Here is a 23500-nt window from a genome sequence, read left to right on the forward strand (position 1 = left end):
TAATTGATGTTGAAGGAAAAAATCTGCATAAGATGAGAGTTGCCTATTGATTTAGCTGTCCTAATTTTAAGCACCGTACCTACTACCTATATAAATAAGTACCTATTCCAGTGCCTATACACAAAGAAATTCATCGATACAATGCATTTTTTATTCGGTGAGAAATACGCTGGCGAAATTTAAAGGATGCATTCGCTCCATTGTATCAAACACCGAAATCTTTTATAATGTAAATACGAGCAATAAAAAATTCAAAAATATTCACTACAGAAGTTCATTACACACAGTACCTAAGTATATCTATATCTATACCTATTAAAAATACCTGTACATAAATCTGGTTAAATCAATAAATGTCATCAATTAGGTATAAACATTTCGCTAGTAGACTCATCCACTCGCAACAAAAAATTCTGATCAGAATTCACTCACAAAAGCGTCGGCAACGAAAACAAAGTAGATATCCTCTAAAATACGCTACTAGAATATTGTAACACTACAGCAAGATCTTTTAGTCAGCGCTACCTAACAGAAATGTTTCGTACTTGTTGTGCTTTCCAGACTAGACGTCGGTAGACTTTTCCTCTCTAACGTCTCCTCCTCCTACTCTTGTTATTCGCATTCCGCGAGTAATTCAATACACGCAACTTGCTCGATGCTCGCACAATATACTACACGTCGACCATTCATGAATTTTTGTATTTTACTACACAATGAACAGAGACTGCTCCATCTTCGCATTTCTTATCGGCATTTTACGCATTTTTTCATCAATTTAATGAACGCGTTTCATTCGTGGGGCACATACCTGTTTCATATATTTTGTACTTCGGACTTGAAGAAATGAATGACTCATTGGGATACTTTCATCAATGGATATTGTGAAAGAATGCAACATAATATGAGAGATACCCAGTTATATAGCTAATTAAGCAACTAATACTTTTTTATATCGGGCATAAGAAGTACATGGAACTGATTTTATGCATGTAGGTTCTTCATGTACCTATAGCTACCTACCTATTGTATCTACTTATTTGAACCCATTTACTGATATTTAATTCTAAACTGGGGATTCACCGAAATTCTGTTGAACTGGTTTCAATAAAATTTGTACTCAATTTTCAATGATTTTCCATTGATCGCCAGTTTTTTTTTGGTTACAGGTTCACTTGATGAGTGAAAATTTTACAATAGGTAAATTTCTCTTTGGAACGTGATGTGGTTTTTTTTTAATTTTTGGCGATTTTATGATTTTTATCATTTAAACAATTTTTTTTATTTATTTTTATAGGCAATATAAAATGACTGCAAAAATTTGTCACTTATGTAGATGGATATGGTACTTCATTCTTACCGTATGATCATGTCGGTTTTCAGGGATTCTTATTCTTTCTCTCCCCTTTGCTCAGAAAAACGGTGTGAAAATGAAAAACCACGCTTTTTTACTTATAGGTATACTTCTTATTTTGTGCAAAAATTTAACCACAAAGTTGAAACTTTCAAGCTAGAGTGATGGTAAGTAAGGTATAGGTACTAGGTAGATATCTCAAAAGTAAACCGACACATCATTTTGAATATACATATAAAATTAATATGTCACAAAATTTACGTTATCCTTTGAAAATTTAATTCCCACCTTGATCGCATTTTATAGACTGCTGTAGCATAGGTACCGGTGAACTATTTCACACACACAGCGCGCCTGAAGAAGCCGAAGCATGGCAATTTTAAATTACAATTTTAACGTTATCAATAAACGGCTTGACAGGCATCACATTATTCACATTTGATTAGCATCAGTACTAATATGAAAAGCAACGAACCCCAATTTTATTATGAAAGTTAGATGGTAAATATGAGTAGTCGGAATGTCAGCCTTGATTTTGGAAGGAGACGAATGTGAAAGTAAAACCACAGTATAAGGAAAAAGGAAAAACGACACTTCGGAGGGGTGAGTTTGCGATAAAAGTTCAAACAGAGAGACAGATTAATAGATGTCAGTACAAGAAGAATACGCCACGTAAGGGATGATTTGAAAAGTTGATATTTACAACGTTTTCGTATACATACATACATACACTTCGCACAACCAGGCCGCTCATGTATAGATATCATGTATTATATAGTACCTATATCTATCAGACGAAGAAGTAAGGTGTTCGAAAAATTAGAAATTCCATTATCATTACGCGATCAAATTTACACCTTGTTGTCAAAAATAATCCGAGTCAATTTTCGAGTTAATCTATCGTACGAGTGCATCGCGTTTGTTTTTCTCCAACCGAGATGTAGTTAAAGCTTGCCTGTGGTACCTATATAAAAAATAAGAAAGTCACCCTCTCTATTTTCAACATACAGTCGAGCTACCTATACTTATACGTAGGTATACATAGACTATCCTCTTTGCAAAATTGTGTACACCTATTATACATATTGTATAACGATGAACCGAATGTAATATGTAAATTAGGAAAATTATTCAGACACTGTATAGGCACACGAGAGGATAGACAGGACGTAGAATTTAATAAGGAAAAGGCGACGCTATATAGGAATATTTTTCATAAACGTGGTGCGAATTTTTGAACCGTCCTATTTAATAAACGATAGATACGGCGAGGCAGGCAGCGGTGCGACGTATATGTATAATGTATAGAGATACGCGCTTATATGTTGTAACATTTCATATATCAAGGCTATTGTGCAAACAGAAGATATGCTATTGATTATCCTTGCTTCGTCGCTGGTTACAGGTCTTATTTGGCTTATTTGGAAACCCTAACAAATATTTCTCATCAGCCCTCACATTCTGAGGTTCCCGACCCGAAAACATCAAAGTTAATTCCTTTACTATCGCCGTTTCTGTACTTTTGCCATTCTTCCCCGGCCTCGGTATCACTTTTCAGTCATCGTGAAGCGTCTCCAACCCTTTCGGCCGACGTAGCCCCCTGTGCTCAGCCGCTCCACCGACGGCTGCCGATTTACATCCCGTCTTCTCGCCTTATTATTACCGATTCGTCTCTTACCAGTGTACGCAAATCACATTGTTTAATTTTCTCTCCGTATTCATAAGTCATTCGCGCTTAATCCATATTTTATATATATATACGACGATGGATTCCGTGTGCCGAAGGGCGCAGCGGAGGCAAATTTATCAGTCGTATCTCCCAATCCTTTATTACCGAAGTCGTTCTTCAAAACGTTCAACCCATAAATTAACATCCCACCCGGTAATCCGCGAGATTTTAGATCGAACGTCTTTTCTCGACTGAAACTTTTAATAAAATCCATTTATCATAGTGGTCGCATTCGAGCCTGTGTAACTTCTCTCGTTCAAGCCTTTGTGCTATATGTCTGTGTACTATAGGTATGGTACTATATACACAGACATACTCGTACTCTTATTTGCTGCTGGTGCTGCTGCTCATTCAACGAAAACCAACACATTACAAAACCATACCAATCCATATTATTTATATTCTGTAGTATTTTCTTAAAAGCAAAATCCCTCTTCTTCCTCTTTACCCCTCGAGCATACAAAACCGATCTATAATTTCGTTTTATCAATCGCCAACGAAAATGGCATTTTTTTTTTTTTTTTTAGCTCTCCCGATGTCGTTCAAGCCCAAGGTGCAAGGTTGAAGGTAGGTACCCAAATCATTGTCTGCATATTGATTCAAATATTTTTCTAGTTTCCAATTAAAGCGTAAGGCGGCGATAATCAGAAATATAAATCAAGAAATTTTATTTAATCCGACATTGGTATAAGTTAGACGGCCAAATTTTCGCCTTTTCGTTATGTAGATGCAGGTAGAGGTACCTACATTCGATTATATGCATGAAAAACACCATTTCAACAATCGAACGAACGCGGTTCGGTTCGTTAAGGTGAACAAGTTTATGCAAAATTAAAAATCAATCGTTATTTGCATGTAGGTAATATTCGATAAGATAACAAACACATATGCACAGTAACCAGTATACCCGAATATCGAACAACTCTGTATAATCTTTGCAAATTATGAGGTATAGTACATATTATGTATTTTAATAACGTAAAAATTTTACGATTTATTGTTTTTTATCATCGAAATTATAAAGTACCTAGGTAGGTACTCGTATTTTGGCGGGAAAAAATCGACTAATAATATCGACCTGTAAGAGATTACAAATACTACCTATAGCGTTGAAACAGGTTGCATATTTGTTCAATGCGACGTGCCAATAAATTGCCACCTTTGCTTATCAAAATTTACGCGTCAATACCTGTAACTCTATCGAACCAGCATAAGTTTTTAAGTCGAGTGATCATTTCGATTACAAAACTATATATCTCGTATACTAAAGAAGAAGGATGCCTAGTACAGTTGGTCTCCGTGCACAAGTTGATACCACCTGCTGGTCTTTTATTCAACCATAACCGATAGCCAAGCATTCGCACCTTTCGTGCTTGTAGGTACAGCGATGGTGTTATTGTCACCCGACACCTAGATACTACTACTTTTATATTCCTGTTCTAATGTTAGAATGTTCGTATGTGTCAAGAAGATGGATTCAGGATTGGCAATTTTACAGCAAGTCTATGGATGTGCAGTCAGGATTTTGAATCAAATTCGCTTGGGTTAGCATAGGTTATGAGATTGAGAATCTCTTTCCTCCCTTCCCAGTTCCCACAAAAAATAATTGAATTTGCACCATTGTTCTACCCAATCTTTTCTATAACGGTTTGATAAAACAAAACATAGATACCTTACGCGTTCTAATAATTCAACATCATCAAGCAAGTGTTTTCCTCCTCCACTTCCTTCACCGCACTCCTAAAAAAAAGAAAATAACATTTTGGGTTTGGGCAGACAAAGATTCATAGGATCAGATTGTTCACGATTTCCGTTAGGCCTGTATTTGCTCCTGAGACGAGTAGAGGAGACGCGCGTGGACCAATTCCAAAACCAAAAAAATCCCCTTCCACATAAAAATGAAAAATTCTCTTCCTAATTCAAGATTTAAGTAGATATGTATTTTGTAATTTTGCTCCAAGAAAAAAATGTCCCAGAAACAAACATTCTTGAGCATCGAACTAGGCAGGATTCATAAAACTTTCATTAATACGAATAATAATTGATTAGATCGATCGCGAATGATTCATTTCTACTATAGATCAATCATTCCTGAACGATTCGCTCATTTTTGTAGAACTCGCATTAACACACACAATGTACGTTTGGTCAAATTGTTCGATGTTCACCAAAAACTAACTCTAATCATATCGGATGAAGTAAATCGCGAATGATTCGTTGACATGTGATCAAGTCGCCTTCGCGAACGAATTGTTCGTTAAGAAGAGTTGTTTTGGATTAAATGCATTTTGCGCCAGGAGGAAGATAATCAGATCATAGAGTAAACTACAGATTCCTAAAGGTCCATTTCAGTGTTGTGTGTACCTTAATGGTTAGTACTATATGCGCAGATACGGATTAGCTTTTTTGACTAAGTATGTGCAGACGTGTTCCAAAGTGCGAAGAAGAAAAAACTGACAAGTAGATACTGTAAATACATACAAATTTAAGCGAATTGATATATACTTAATTCATATACATAGGTACGTAAGTATCGGTAGGTAAGTATACATAGGTACCTACGTAGTGTTAAGTTGCGAGAATGAAAAGTCATTAAAAAGCAACCATGCACCATGCAAGAAAACGTCGCCATGAAAAATGATTAATACGGAAGCCGTAAACCTCAGATAAATGTAAATGTTTGTCTTTAGATGAAAGTTATCCGCTAGAGTTATCCGTTAGCGGTGCGGAACATAACATCGTCTCTTAGTGGTGGTAGTAGTCGTCGCCGCCGCCACCTCGTTCTTATATGACTCCTCATCGCGTCTTCATCATATATACTCGATATAGTATATCGTACTTATACTTGCTGCGCTTGCAATCGTAAACATTCTTCTCATCATAATAAATAAAGGCATTTATAACAACAGTAGCGTATATCCACCCTCTACTGTGGCCGACGACAACTAAAAAACATAAATTTCTATTTTATAGAATTTGGCATCATTTCTTCATTTTCTGAACCACGATATCCGTTTAAATTTAGATATTTCGAAACGCGCCTATACATCTATATGCTGAGCTTTGAGTTATGCTCATCATTTTATTCTATAAACGCTTGCGCTCGCGTATTTATCAGATAGGTAGGAAGGTATAGAGATACGTCTACGTAGACGTACATACTCGTAATCGTAACACATGATGCGCGGATTATGTTACCTATGCCATGGCATGGCACTGAGTTATCGTCACGCGTATCACTATGACGAATTGCCGAAAATACTCCGCACTTGTCCTCTCACCTACCGATATAGGTATACATATACACCACGCTCCATGCTCCATGTACGAGTACCTATATAGGTACTCTTTAGTCTCGTACCGCATCCGCACTTCGTCTGGCAGCACAACTTGGATGTACAAAATTATAACCTGTGCCGAAGCCGATGCCGGCTGCTCAATCATGATACCGCCCGGATCAACCTATATGTAGATGTACCTACATTTATTTCGCTTCAGGTTGCAGCATACACACAGATGAAGAACTTGCAACAAAACACATTCCATTCTCGTTCATTTATCGATTTAGTGAAAAAAATTTTGACGAAAAAGGAAATCGGCTGTAGAATAATTTTTAGTTAATTTGCACCCCGCTGAGATGCTGGCATACATATTAACAAATTGTTATCAGATCGTAAAGCCAACAGAGTATCTTCACCAAAACGGCGGATAACGTAATTCAAAGCACACTAGCTACACTGAACCTGAATTAATTACCATATCGAAACATTCTACCATGCACAGAAACGCCAAACAAATCGTATACGCCATACAGCAGCACTCACTGTCGCAGTTTTTACCACACTAACTTAAAACATTGTAATGACAGACGTTGAAAAATAACAAACCTGATTATTGACTGAAATTGAGAATAAATTATGGCTTTAATTGAGACTCTCCGCGGGGTACCTCCTCATTAATACCATAACAACATCTTGGCCCAAGGTCGACCAATCGAATCGATATTAATTATACATGTAGAGTATGTATAATTTACCATTTTCGGCTAATTATTTAACAATTTTCCTGTTTCCACTCATAGTACCAACGTGATATATCGTCCAGCATCGATACATAGTATACATACAATATACATACCAAAACCAATATTACCATGCTGCCACTTGCCAGACTGCCAAAGTGCCAAATTGCCACGATATGGCCTCCCTTCGTCACCTCATTCCCAGTGGTCTGATCGAACGCCTTCGATCGACGTAATACATATTCGATTCGTTCTTTCGAATTTTTTATTACAGGGAAATTTTCCTCTTCCATTACGGATTTTACTTTATCGATAAATTGGATTTTACGACGTTGTAATTTTATAAATATAGTTAATTTTTTTATAATACCTCGAGACGTCGTTACATTTAGATACATTGAAGCAAAGGCGGGGGGGGGGATGATCACAATGTAGGATACAATTTAAGTCGGCAAACCAGTTTCTCGTCAGAGTTATATAAGTTATATTACCATAAAAGGTCTTTTATAACAGTTCTAATAAAAATATACAAAAATAAAAATTTATCGACAGCATAAATCAAAAGTACATTTCATATTCGACCATGTCGCTTATACAATAGGTAGGTATAAGAATCTATCTATGATGACGATGAAAAAAATTCAATCTTTCAAAAGTACAGTAGTGACTATAGATACGCACGCAGGTTACTTTATAGTTTTTTATTACATTTAAACAACGATCTCGTAAAAATAAATCGAAAAAAATAGGTAATTTGATGAGATTAGAAATCACAATCGATCGTTATATTTTTATGACAGCGTGATCATGATGATGAAGAAGAAGAAGCAAAAGAAACAAGCCGATTACAGCACATTACCGATCCAATATACTTATTTAGGTATCCTATGGGTTTCCTCGAGCCAAGCACAAGGTTATATTCCAATCCATTCAATAACATCTGCCAAAAGCCAACCAGAGATCATATACTGTCTGTCAGCAACTGCCTTGCATCAGCGGTGTTGCCAAAGGTCGAAGATCATTTTCTATTCAATTTTCGAAAAGAACGATTTTAGAATTTTGACGAAAATTCCAAAGCCAAAAGATCTAAAAAAATCAGGAAGTTTAGTTCTTGAAAATGTTGTCAACTTCTGGTGAAAAAAATTGCAAGCTTTTGTGACGGGGATTTCTCACAAATCTTGAAATTTCGATTTCGGGATGGTTGAGTACATCAAAATTTGAAGATCTTCACAAGATTATATTCAATTTCAAAACCATGTAAAAATCTTGAATTTTTGAACAAATTGAACGAAAAATTGTTCCAAAATAGAAAAAATTCATGACCGAACCAAAATAGGTTATTTGAGTCATTCAAAAATTTTAAGTTTTGTTTTTTTTTGAAACTTTCGTTCAATATTCAGTCACATTTGATTTTGCAGAATTCCGGTTATAGAACTTTTAGCAGTAATATTGAAAAAAAACCTGCTGTGATTTTTTAAAACCACTTTATGCTATCTTAGATACACGTTTTAATTATAAATATGGCCTGTGCTCTTTTCTCTCTTCAAAAAATTAGAATTTTTCATTTTCACTGCCATGGGAAGGTATCCATTGCTACACATTTTCTCACAATATGAGACATCGAGACATGTGACGGGAGGGTTCAGATGGCAACAAATTCTTTTTGCAATAATTTTGAAAATTTTCCATTCCTACAACTACATAGATAAGCTATACCTCATATTAATGAATGCACTCGAGTATTTATAATTATAGGTAATTACCCACTTTGAATAAGAAGGCCAGTTTTTGAAAAAATATCGATTACCCACTTGACAATAATACAATTACCCATACCAGAAAAACAAAATTCCTCGATCAAAATTTAAATTTGCAAGTATGAAATTAATTTCATGCAGTTCTAAGGACTACTTTTCCCCCCTAATTTTTCATCATAAATTACCTAGCTCAACGCGGAATTTTCCGTCAGAAACATAACTCAAAGAAATGAAAAAAATAAAATATAAATAAATCAATAAACTTTTCGCTCATTTCATACACATGCATACCTACAGAGAAAATATCAAAATATTCTGTCAAAAGAAATAAGCCGACCAAGACTAATAAGCGTGCCGTAACGTCTCGATTTTTTTTTTTTAATGGTGAAATTCGACGTTAAGTATTCATCGAAAACATACGAAGTCAGTTTAAAATTGAATAGTATAATACGTTTTAAAATAAAAGTGTTTACGTACCTCCTACACAGAGCCAAAAACTAGAAGTACTTTTAGAAAAACACTCGTTTTAATTGCAAAAAACCATATCTTGCGATTAATCTAAGTCAGTAACGCAATTATAATAAATTCACATCGCATAAAGAATACCAGCGCGATCAAAGTGTTGACAGTGCTACCACTTTTCCATACTTTTTCTATTGTGTGTGTATTTTTTTTTTTTTTTTGTACCAAGCATATATAGTATATGTATAATACAAAGTTAGCCAATATTTCAAAATCCTACGCACAAAGTTGACACTTCGAGACAGTCTTCATTTATGGCAATTAATATTCGCTTCATTTAACGTCGTCGATTCCGACTGGTATAGTCCTTTATGGCTACACACGTCATTGAACCGTTTTCATCGATGGTTCTGGCAACACTGCGGCTGCGTTTTATTTTAAACTGATTGTCTTCCCTTTTCTTTTCAACATTTTGTTAATAAATGACAATTAAAGCGATTACTATTTCAAATGTCATTCGTAGCCAAAAAATGAAGTTAGGCGGATTAATAAACATCCGTACACCTACGCCCTCGAGCGAAAAGCGCATATTACCGAAGCGACCGCAGCTGCCAAAAAAACTCCTCTTTATATTACCGCCAATTTCCAATCAAAAGAAAACATCATAAGAAATTGAAACCGTTATGTTTAGCCCGAGCTATACATTTCTTTTTCAATTATCACTTTAACAGCGAGCTCTGTTTTTGGCAGTCGTAGACGAATGAAAAAATTTTACGAGTTGCGATGGCGGATCGTTTAATTTTGTTTTGTTTTTTTAACCTATTGGAAACACTTGCGGTATCGATATTTTTTATTGGCAGTGTTTGATTGGTTAAAAAACAACACGTGATGGAGATTTTTTCCCGGGGAGGGATTTTGTTGATGCAAGTTGTGACGTAGTGGGCAAGAAAGGGACATTTTAAATCGACGATTTGAGAAAAACTGGCAGAAAAATGTATTTTAAAATTGATTTTAGTAAAAAGTAGGCTAAGAATAGACAGATCAATTTTTTGTACGTATCCTCTAATACCACCCGTCCTAATAGGTAGGTATACTGTGTATTTCATTCAATGGGTTCTTTTATTCGTTCTTTACGGTGGGGGGGGGGTGTGATTGCCCTTAACACTTCCTTCTCTGCACAAGACTGCACAAATTTCATCAACCTGAGCTGAGAGTCGATTCAAAAATTATGCCAGTCTCCTATTTTTATCCTTCGATTTGGTCACGATTAATTATATCTACTCGTCGAAATAAAATGTCGAATGTTACGAATTAAACAAAAATTGAAACTTTCAGGAACGTTGTGTTGCATTTAAAAACTAAACAGCCCGACGATACTTCCCTTCTCTTGTACTAAACCAATGCTGCAAATGTCAAGAGAGGGCAAAAAATATACTAGTCAACACACGCACCCGGGTTAACGCCTGCTGGTGCTAATTAAGTAACGTGTGGCCACCTCAGACTGACTGGTGAGAATATATACGTCGGTATAATTACGACACGATGTCCAAATTTCGAAGTGAAAGCGCAGTCGAGATAGGGTTCGCGATGCTTCAGCGATCACATCGGATCCGTATCGTGCATCCGTCTCCTTACCCTTTAACCAAAATGCTAGCACGAGAAAAAAACTAAGTAGGTACTCCGTACTCACACTGCACACACACTCGGCATTATTTTGACGACGTGGTTTACCACGTGTGTAGCTGTAGATATACATATAAAGCAACTGTTGTATTTAGACTTGAATAAACCAGTTAACTATAATATTCATCGTGTGCAATTTCTTCAACAGTAGAAAAGTACATACTTACCAATTTTTGATTTTTAATTTCTCTAACATTTGGTGGTATAAATTGCCAAGAAGTAATGAAATTGAAAACAATATTTTTGGATTGGGAAATGTGTGAATTTTCAACTCTGCCCGGTGCCCATTTTGGAGAATAGTCTTCTCGTTCTCCTCACGTTCCAAGAAATTGAGTAACCTAATTATTATTTATTAACTATATACCACACACGCATATTAGAATAGCCTATATATCTACACATATCTAGTAGATATATACCTATTCATCTTTAAAATGTATTTCTATTTTCTGGTCCATCTGACACTGGATTTTCAAACCTACGTACGAAAGAGACTCAATTCACCTCGGAACGCTTCGGGTCAACGAACGTTCGACTAATTATTTTCGGCAGACTACGATAACGTAGAAAAACTTTTCTGCAGACGAACGAACGACACCAATAAGTAAGTATATCTATCTTGTATCAAGGGACCCGACCGACCCAAACAAAGCCGGTCAACTTTTTGCACCACAAAACTTATAATCGTCTCAAGGTGCTATATTGATACAATACAAACGTATTGTATATAAAAAGTATACTCTTCGGACAAACTTCCTATAGGTATTTACCGCTTGATAAATGGAATTCCATCGAGCTAAGTGTATTTTCAAACACCCTTCGTTCGTCTTTAACAACTTGAAACATCGCAGATTAATCCAAAGGGTAAGTAAATATAGCTAGATACGATTTCAATAAATAGATGCGAAAACTTTTCAGACTCTCCTCTTATCAATTGGCTTGGGTAGTATAGGTATGTTTTTTTAGATTGGCAATTAGTCAATTAGTCAGTAAAACATCGGAGAAAACGAGTACCTATTATACATATAGGTGATTTATCTCTACGTGAACTGTCTGCACGTTCTAGAAAATGCTTTCATCAAAGTACATATGTAGATATAGGTAAAAGTACATATTGAAAAATTTGACCAGTTTTTTTGCCCCGAAAAGTTTGCAAATGTTTTTGAAAGGCAGAAAACGTCCGAATATTACCTACCAATCTGTATAAATATTCTATAATCCTTACTCCGAATTAACCTCTTAATCAACTATTTGCACAAATACAGCATTTTGGCGGGTAATGAAGCAGTTGACATTGTATTTCTTGTTTATGGAAATTCGTAAACGTGACTAAAATTGCAATCGGATTTTAGAAATAAGTAGGTATATTGTTTGAAGCGCATGCAAATGATACAGGCTCTCTCGGATAAGTCTCAAGAAAGTATACGTGAAACATTCAGCAACAGTAGGATGCGTACCTATCCTATTTGTTATAGGAATCAAGCCATTAGAAATAAAAAATTATTACTGCTGAGAAAAATTTGGAATTGAGGGAAAAGCTTCTCACCATCGAATACCTATTTCGGCTATTTCCAACGTGTAATGAAAACAATTCCATTAACGTCCTTGTCATGTCATCATCATACACAATATTACTACCTATAGCAGATAAGACATAATGAAACGAGTGTTTTGAAAATATGTTAATTTAATGAATGAAAGTAGCTCATTTCAATGCTCGCATTTAATTCGACGATTGGTAACTTTTGGGAGGTATTCGATTCCTGATGGCTGATGCCTGCAATATTGCGTGTTGAAATGTTTTTCAACATGCCACCCTATACCTATAGGTCATACGTTCACTTCACTATCATACTATCTTTATCGAACTTATACATTCGTTATCGGTAGGTATTCTACTGCTATAAATTCCCCAAAGGTTTATAACTTATCGTAGGTAGGTATAGTATAGACACATATAGGTAGCTTGTTTTTCGGCTATTGTGAAATATGTATTATACGAGTTAATAATATATATGGAATACAGTTAGGGGTGTAATCATACCTGCTGCCAGAATTGAGCCAATAAATAAATCCTTTCTTTTTTGAACAGCCAGTCCATCGACTGCATCGCTTGAATATCCATGGTAGACATGAGGGCGGCGGTTTTTATCAATCTTTTATGATTTAATCAACAGTCATCGTAACGCCGCTCAATTTTTTCACACATCATCGAAGAATTCATCGTTCAATGGCGTGTTTACTCGAAACGGTTCTCAAATTTCACAAACCTAAAACAAAAATCCCATAAAACTTATTACAACGACTATCTTGTTAAAATATAAGTAAATTCGATACAAGTCACTTTTATAACAAGCACAAAAAAACCACTCGATTCCATTATTATATAAATAGGTATACATATAAGATATAACAAAACACTGGTACCTTAGGTAGTTAATCATTAATGGGTGTGATAATACTTGTAAAAATTTACCAACTAACGTGATAGCTGGGTAAGCTCGTCATGAAAGTAAAGCTTTTAACCAGTCGTAAAAGTGGTACGAATGAATGTGAATATTGATAATTTTTTTATTTTTTAAATTAACAGTAATATTATACAGCGCACTGTTTATAGATATTTTTGACATACAGGCGAATTTATCGCTCGATGGTGTGTCGTAATAGGTACCTTTAAGGTAAACCGCGCAAATCGTGGCAAAAAAATATTCCACGAACGAGATTAGTCTGAGGACAACAATTGGATTACGACGTCGCGAAATTCAACTTATATGCAGCATGCTATAAGAATGCCTTTAGTTGAAGATGAACGCATGCGAACAGCTAGATAGATGCTGCTATCTATCAGAAGAGAATCAATGTTACGCAATAAAATCTTCCTCCCTGAAAACGAAATGTACCCGTTTACCCGTATCATTTCAAAAGGCTAGAATTCAATTCCCTGCCACTTGCTAACGATACTCGCGGTTTAAAGCCTGCTGACTACACGATTAGCTCCCCCCCCCCCATCTTTATGATTACAGCGTGTCCCATCAAATGTCCACAAAGTAAGTAGGTAGGTACACTGGTACAGGTACTTCAGATTTAGGTGTTTTTGGATACCTTTTGAAAATTATATACAAACAACAGAACACTTTGTATGTATTACAGAATGTTTATCTTTTAATTTGAAGGGGGCAACGAATTTATGTCATCTATGATTCTTTTAGTACCTGGTCAGTCTCCAATAAAAACTAGAACAAACTGATTCCAACTTCAAGAGATAAAAAGCAGGCACGCACTTGACGCACTATAGAAAAAGATTAAAGCTGAATAAATACGTATGTACGAGAATCTCTCTCCTTACTCTTATTCAGGAACGGTCTCAATGATATTTGAAAATTGGACCATCCATCAAGATTTTGAATATTAAACGGTTGTTCGAATTTAAATTGAGTTACTCAATCAGTTAAATTTTCTGAAAAAGTCGTCTACAAGGACGTGATAAAAAACAGGCAGGTACAGTATAGAAGTGTGAGTAAAACAGACCATTATTACGGCACGCGGCATACAGCCCCAGTAATTGACTCTTTTCACAAATATAATAGGTATGTATAATCAACGCTATGATTAGCTGAGAGTTTTTTGAGGGTCCCTCAAAGATAGATAGATACCTAGGCAGAAAACTGTCCATCATCAAGGTATCGTGTAATCACCCCATAATCTCACCCTCTGCACATCAGTATAGGTACTATAGGTAGTTAGTTACATGTACTTATATGATAAAATGTCTTTAGGAACACATGTTGAAGGTATAGAAATTTCAATCCTTGAATCTTCATTTTAAAATATCATTGTCAAATTTCAAAAGCAGACGAAAATTCATAATCCATCGATCACGGGGATTCAAATCACTTTCCTTCCAAACCTTTCATTTTCCAAGTGCATATGAAAACATCAGCAGATTTCCAGAATACATATAGGTACGAGTATTCAGGAAGTCTTGCGTTGAATCGAACGATCAAGTGTGAAACTTGGCAGATGAATCATATAGTACTCAATTATTTATCACTTATCTAATCTCGTTGAATTCTTACGTAATTATCGGTATAGATGAGGTACAGGTACCTACATAAAGTAATCCTTTCGGTAGGCCTACTTGAAGAATTCCAGTGATAAATTAAGTAGATGAATTCAACAATTTTTTCTTTCTAAATCTCAATACAAGTACGAGGTAGGTAAATGTACCGTTGTACCTAGGTATTAGGGTAAGTACATAGTTAAGTACTCGTATAACTTAAAAAATGATAAAAAATTTTTACTTTAAATAAGTTCGATTACCTAATAAATATATATACATTTTTTTTTGCTAAAACATACCTACGTAGTAAGACAAATAAAACTGAACAACAATTAATTCAATAGGCAATAAACCGATCAGCAAAAATCCCTTTTGGCTGCAAGTCAACTTGAGCTTGGAAACCCTAAGGACCGAATTACAAAAGACATTTCGTTATTCTCCCTTCTATTGAATCATCCACATCAAGTTACATATTATTGAAAAGGTTTTTGTTTATTTTACTCTTTAAAAGGAGCCTACTTCTGATGTCTGTACCTTTCTGTAAATTGTTTTCCATTCAGTTTATTTAAGATATTTTAAACGTATGGCGGCGAATTCTTATTGATGTGTAATTTACTGTATGAACGAGAAGGCTTTTGAAAATTCACCGTTGTGATTAACTAGAGAAGAGTTGGAAAATTTATATAGTATTTAGGGCATCATCGGCGCATCCGTCTAAATTTTTAATATAAATTCACGGATGATTTATCTTCGCCAAGTGTTCGGTAATCTTTGCTACGGATGAAAATCAAATAAAATGAAAAAGCTTTCTGAATTCAACTTGCAAACTTCATTTGAATATTAAAGTAATGCAATCATTGAAACGTTAATGTTTGCCATTTAATTTCAAGATTATATTTCGTCGAAAACTCACTGAGAATCTACTTAATCGAACGTAGAAAGAAACTATATCTACGTGAAATAGGTAGGTACGCGATCGTTATAATTTTGATTAAATAATGCACAAAGATTTAATTAACGGCGTCGGTATGTAGGTAAGTATTATTGACAGACAAGTAGTCACTTATATATCTACCTAATTAAAATTCATGGTAAATTTGAGAACGATTCATTTCAGCGCAATGCCTTATTTTTTCAGCTCAAGAATTAGGGACTTGAAAAGAAAAAAAATTGCTCACCTTTTTAAAAATCCTGAGACTGCGATTTTTTTTTTAAATTGAAATTTGAATTATACCTGATGCATAATTAGGTACAGTACTTGAGCAATACTGCAGTGAAACATTGATGCAAGGATCATGTAAAAGTGAATCATTTTAATATTGGTTTGATTCTGCCGTGAATCAAGATTCGTACCTACCTATTTTGATCCAAGAATCGGAATCCGAACTTTTTTTTTCAAATCGTCACATGAATTTCAGAATTTTGGAGATGGTTTTAAATTGAGTTGATTCCAGATTCAATCGTGCTTCGAGTAAATTGTAACCCATGCATCTCGCAAAATAGAAACCAAAAACACTAAAGTAACGGTAAAATAAAATGCAGCCACAGGAAATTAAAAAATGATAACGCTCCGGATTGATTTCATGATAGTAGTTAAGTACCTATATGGACTATGAGTAAATGAATTTCACGATAAATTAATAATAATAAACAAAATGATCGGTACAAAAATGATTAAATTGGCAGCTTGGTCGATATACGGTCTTTATAATATGATGGCAAATAAACAATAATCGAAAAAAATCCACTTGACCACAGATTCCGCCAGAAAAAACTAAAAATGAGAAATTTTCGTAGGAAAAATGCCAAATAAGTACGTAGGTACCAACTTGTATTTTGAATTGAAGCATACGTTTCTAAACGGCACTAAGTCCAAAAAAATATTGATAAGAAATTCATGGTACTTAGTACAAGTTTGGAAACGTAGAAATGGCCCAAATCGGCTGATTTTTCGATATGTTGTAGCCAAGACCCTCGGGCACAACATATCAAAAAATCAGTCATTTTGGGCCGCTACTTTATGCTAGATGGCGTTTCAACCTCAGAAACCTTGAAAATGGACTTATGTGCCGTTTGGAAACGTATGCTTCAATTGAATTCCACAAAATTTCTCTTAGAATAGGTACGTAATTAAAATTTGGAACATTTTTTAAAAAATTACAACCACCATAAGGTATTAACACAGTTTTTAAAAAAATGATTTCCCCACGTAACTGAAACACAATAGGTAGATCACGTTCCTTTTCTATTAATATGTACAGGTAGGTACCACTTAAGTATACAAATATTTACAATGTGTACTTAATACATCTTTTACCCAGTTGACCACATGCTAGCAAAAAGCTAGCGTTTTATTCGCGTTTTGATAAGTTGCTAGCAATTTACTCGCTTTTTGTGGCCAGCAATAATTATCTCGCTAAAAGTAAGCGATTTTCTTGCAGTTTTTCGCTAGCAAATTCAATTCTAGCAATTTTCGAGCTGTTTTCCAGCGACTCTCAGCTAGCTTTTACTTCACTTTAACTTGCTCGCCTTATGCTAGCGTATTACTGGCGGATACTTGCTCGCAATTCTATGCTAGGACAGTTCAAGCAATATTCTCGCATATCTCAGCTAGCTTTTACTTCACTTCATACATGCTCGCCTGATGCTAGCGTATCACTGATGGATACTTGCTTGCAATTCTATGCCAAGAAAGTTCAAGCGATAATCTCGCATATCTCAGCTAGCTTTTGCCTCACTCTACCTGTTCGCTCAATGCCAGCGTATCACTGACTAATATGTACCTGCTCACAGTTTTATGATAGGAAACTTCAGGTAATATTCTTGCATCTCTGAGCTAGCATTTACTTAGCCATCTGGCTCTAGAAAAATGTAAGCATATCTCTAGTTTCTGCATCTGGTGACTTGGCGTTTTCTTTGTAGTCAAATGATAGGAACGTGATACCAGATCTTACGCATTTCTCACCAATAAACCTTTTTCTGCGTTATTTATTGTAGCAAAATGCGAGCAAGTATCTTTTCCATCCCTCAGCGCGCATACAAAAATCATTAAAAATATTCCTGCATATGACAATAAGAGTAATTGCACCCCCCCCCCGATCTTCCGGAGCAACTTTTTTCTTAAAGGGGACAACAAAATTTCATCAAATGGACATGGAAAGCTGTAGTTTACTCTACACTCCAATTTTAACACCCTCTGAAGACGACTTCAGGTGGGGTGGGTTCAAGTCATTTTAGAGCCTCCAGTAGGCTTTTGAAACTTGAAATTCCCACAACATTAATTTATCAATTGGAGTTGGCAGTTGGCAAGCTGAAATTTACTTCGCAGGTTTCAAATGGTTTTGAAGCTTCCAGCTACTTTTAGGAAATTCCAATTTTCCAAAAAATGCCATACAACCTTCGAAAATTCGCTGGAGGCTCCAAAAGAACTTGAAATCCACAAGCAGTCGACTTCCTTCGTAGCGTATTAAAATTAGTTTGCAGAATGAATTTCGACTCTCCATCTCAGTTTGATGAAATTTTGTGAAAATTTAAAGTTTCAAAAATCTGCTGGAGGCTTCAGGAATTTTCAAAGAGTCGCTGGAGGCTCCAAAACGACTTGAAATTCACCTGCAGTACTTCGTAGCGTATTGAAATTTGTTTTCAGAATAAATTTGAGCTTTACAACTTCAATTTGAGTTTCAAAAATCTGCTGGAGGCTCCAGAACTGCTCAAAACAAGTTGAAACCGTTTCCCATCGATTTGGCATGTCGAAAATAGGGTATATCCTAAATTTCAGGTTTCTTGGTCAATTTGGTAAAATTTTGATTTTTTCTCACATTTTGGCCAAAATTTGATTTTTGAAAATTCACCAAAAATCGAAAAAGGTACTTTACCACTTGTAATTTTGACAGGTGATGAATTTTTGCATGATCTTTCGATCTACGTTTGTAAGGTTTGAAAAAATTCGTGCACGTCCTATGTTGAAACGCAAAATCTGCTATTTCGGCTGACCTTTCAATCAAAATTGCCGCCATTTTGTAAGTAAGGCCAATTTTTTTTTCAGCAAGTTTGCTTTAAAATGTTCCTTAGGATGTCCCCTTTAAGGAAAAAGTTGTCTTGGAGGATCGGCAGGGGATTACTCCCATTGCCGTGGACTAAAATGTTGTTCAAATGTTTTTGAAATTTTTCATTTTCATGGTTTGTTTAATACTTTATTTTCAAATTTTAAATTTTGACAATTTTTCTATTTAAAAAAAAAAAACTTCATTTTTTATTTAATAAAGAGATTTTTCAACCTAAGCGCTAGCATAATGCTAGCAAATTGCTAGCGTCGATCTCTCTCATGGTATAGTTTGCTACTCTTAGATAAAGTGTGTCATCAAGTTGAATATAAGCTCAAGGTGGTATCATGTTGAAAAGTAAGAAGAGTGACATCACTCTTCTCATAATCACTCTTCTCATACTGTCCCAAGATGCTAGCGTTATGCTAGCTCTGAGCTGGGACAGTCGCCTAATTTTTGGAATTTCCTGGAAAACTATCACCTGTTAAAAGTAAACACCAAGAATTTAAAAAAATTAATTAATAGTAATTACTTTTACTGATCAAAGTTTTTCTACGCTAGCAAAATGCTAGCTTCTTGCTAGCATAATTTGCGCTAGCGTAAATGGTGCCGGAATATGAGACACTTTTTGCAAAAATTGCTAGCAAATCAGTCGCGATTTAGTCGCATGTACGTAGCAGAATGCAGAGCAAAGTGCCAACAAAATGCTAGCTTTTTGCTAGCTATTTGTGCGCAATTCTGCTACTCTAATGCGACCTAATCGCAACTGATTTGCTAGAATTTTTTTAAAAAAGTGTCTCAAATTCCGGCACCATTTACGCTAGCACAAAATTTGCTAGCATTTGGTCAACTGGGTAAGGACAATTACTCTTGTTATGGTTCAACTAGGGTTATTGTTTGTTTACTTGCCGAAACAATTCCTATTGCACCAGTCACAACACTTCGACATACGTAATCATTATTTGACCACCACAAATCGCAGTCCGTCAACTAAACAATCATATTACCCCAGGTGAATTATTAAACACACAAATGGCCCTTCATGAGACCCACACCTACTAGCTGGCTATTTTAGCGAAGTGAAAATCAAAACAAACTTGTTTTAAGGGAGGAGGGCTGTAGTTATAGAAGATACCACACTATTGACGATATTTTACGTCAAAAAATGGCACAAAACGTACAAAATAGGTACCCGTTGCATGATTGAAATATGAACGAATATGTTTAAAAACTACATTTTTTGGTCATCTTTTTGAACATTTCGAGGACGTTGAGAATATTTTTTCTACAGTTTTCGCGTTGGATCTGCATTTACTTGACACAATCACTTTTACAGCTTATTAAGTTCGGGTTAGGTAATTTTTCAAAAATGATATACCTACTCGTATCTATACATTATTTTATACCTATAGGTACCTGAAACCAAGGGATTCTATGCGATTCACATTCTTAAATCATCCATTTATTCATCTCACTTATAATTACTTATCACTCATACGCATTAATACGATATTATTAAAACCAAACTGAATGGTACCTACCTACTGGATTCTATGAACACACAGACGAAACGAAATTCTAATGCGAACTACGATTACTTTATTGTTAATATTCGAACGAATTCCGAAAAAATTTTCCCATAAAAAAATGGTCATATTTCTTTTGTTACACATTTACTACATAATAGACAAGAAATACATATCTGAGTTATAGAGAATACGGAATATTGCGACATGTTTTATGACTCAAGAAATTACAACATATGTGGTTCGCTTTCGATAACGCATCGTTTGAGTGTATACCGAAAGTTTTTTTTATTTTCATTTTCAAAAATCACTTATACAAATTGGTGACATTATCAGTCACCAGTATTTCGCGTAATGCTCATAATTCTGTCTATTATTCGAATAAATGGACATGATAACGACGAAAAGCCTCTAAAGTAAGTTAGGTATAGGTATTCAATGTTTTATCGCCATGCACGACTCGAGTAAACTAAATAGCTCATGTTTCATGGGCATTTAAAACACCTTTTAATTGTTTTAGTTATACTAGATTTTATTATCATCATTTTTACAAAAACAAATAAGTAAGTGAACTTCAATCACAAATAGGTAGGTACTCATTACCTACTTAAGTATATACTTATTAGAATTAAGGCATGGCCCATGTAGTTACCGAATTTTTAGGTAAAATTACTCGAGTGAATTTCTAAAAAAATGTAACCAGGAACTGCAAATACATCATTTTCACATGCTACATGGAGATAAGTACAGTAAAACAACCTATTAAAAAAAGCAATCGACTCCCGAACTGTTAAATCAAATTTCTGGTCGAACTATCAGAAACAGATTGCGCCCGTATTTGAGCGAATTTTACGCATCGTTTTGAATACCTATATTCTTCCCTAATCTGTTATAGAAACAGCTTTTGTTTCAATATTGAAGCATAAAAGAAGGGTTGTTAATGCTACTTTTTTCATTATGGGCTACGATACGGTGGCCAATCTTTTCCCAAGATATTGGTGTTAACATTAAGTTTATCCCTTGTTCTTATAACGTTTAATATTTTCGTTCCGGTTGTTTGTTTCTCAACTTTTTTGTGTTTTTCTTTCAACGAAATATTGACGCATTTTATTCGCGCGTTGTTGATCGCAAAAACAGGTAAGTAAGCAATAATAAGTATTTTAATTGGTAACATGCTACGAGAAAAAAATCGATGAATTTGAAAATCGTTATGTCCGAAAAATGTGTCCGATAATTTTAAACTTTACTGGAATATCTATATAGGTGCAATGGGAATAGAAAATTATCCCACCGCATTTTCAAACACCCCATGAAAACAGATGGGTAAATTTTTTGAAAAAAAAAAAAAAATTTAGAAGAGATGATCATTTAAAGGAAGCTGAAATATGGAAATTGGCCACATATACGATAATCCCATCAACGATTAGTCATTTCAGGATAAAATTTTCATTAGCTGCGATAAATATAGCAGATTTAGTTTTCGTTAGCAAATTTCCGCTGTGATGGTAGTGTTTTTCATTTTAAATCGTCGAATACCTAATCACATTTACTTGTATCCGTTTACTCATCAGCTATTTATCAAATTTAATGTAATTTTCCAATAGAAAAAAATTATCAAAAGGAAGTAATTTTTTAAATAATTCGATCATTAAAAATGTTTTAAAAATTATAGTTCCTCTGAATCATATAACAAACTGGAAATATAGTATGGTACCTAATAACTATATACTTATTAGTTTTTTTTTTTTTTTTTTTTTGATGAAAAATTTCAATATCTACGTTATGAAATTATTATGATGTAGATATATTTTGTGATGACATCGAGGATCAATCGCAATCTTTTTGGAAAAAAAATTTGCTCAGAGAAATTGGTCCAGTTTTCAAATTTCTATGTACCTTACCTATTTTATCTAAGTATACTGATATCCATTAATTGATATTATGCATCTACCTACATTATAATGGAATTTTCATAGTTTGAATTAAACACACTCATCTACCTATATGAACCAACACAATGAAGTAAAAATGATCCAAATACTTATACTTAGGCAAATATAATTCTTTATTTGATTAAAAATATATTTTTTTAAAAGTAATGACTTGAGTCGCTAACATTCTACACTTCCTTAAAAAATTTTAAAAATCAAAGCATAGATACTTAGATATCTACTTTTTTATTTTAAATTTCAAAAGAACTAAAAAATAATAAATTTTACATAATTACTCATTTTGTTCAGCAAACAAAATGAAAACATTGCGCAATATCCAGGTATACAAATTTTGGAAATGAAAAATAAAGACTATAGGTAGGTATAATTTGATGCAAGCATAGCAGAGAACTAATGTACCTAATGTTACAATAGATTCTCAAAACATATTCATTCTCCCTCTGCTTCCTCACCTCGAAAGGTCTATCAGTAGGTATTTTCAAAATTTCCCGTCATGAATTGGATAGATTCATACTTTATAAGCATATTGATAGGTAGGTACATTATAAGTATGAAAGTAACAAAATCGAATTAATTTATCTACTAATTTTCATTTTATTAATGATCTCAAAATTTTGCAATACCAAGTACCTACACCTACATAATGTACATATACCTATTGGATGGCTAAGTATTTGAAAAATCGTGCTGCTGAATGACAAATTATTACTTAGTTCTAACGATAGATATGAGCATTTTCTTAAAGATATTACTAATACCTACACAATTTTTTTCAACATCGAAAATTTAGTATCGGGTTTGTAAAAAAAATTATACTTAATTTTTTACCTGTAAATATCTAGTTACGTATTTTCCATCATTCGTTTGACGAGAACAAATCCATAGGTGATATGTAATAACATTTTTCAGGGCATTG

At 34.5% G+C, this 23500-nt stretch overlaps 1 protein-coding gene across 4 annotated transcripts in view; it reads right to left on the reverse strand.

Moving 5' to 3' along the window:
- The window catches only part of cut (homeobox protein, cut), a 90529-nt gene that overhangs the window by 65420 nt on the left and 1609 nt on the right, over positions 1 to 23500 (reverse strand). For all 4 annotated transcript variants that reach the window (XM_065345138.1, XM_065345137.1, XM_065345140.1 and 1 more), the window contains exon 2: positions 13048 to 13273. In XM_065345138.1, the coding sequence (XP_065201210.1) occupies positions 13048 to 13137 (90 nt within the window). In that variant the 5' untranslated portion in view covers positions 13138 to 13273. The remainder of the gene's footprint in view (positions 1 to 13047; positions 13274 to 23500) is intronic.

Source organism: Planococcus citri, chromosome 1 (assembly GCF_950023065.1).
Source record: "Planococcus citri chromosome 1, ihPlaCitr1.1, whole genome shotgun sequence".
Classification (NCBI taxonomy): domain Eukaryota; kingdom Metazoa; phylum Arthropoda; class Insecta; order Hemiptera; family Pseudococcidae; genus Planococcus; species Planococcus citri.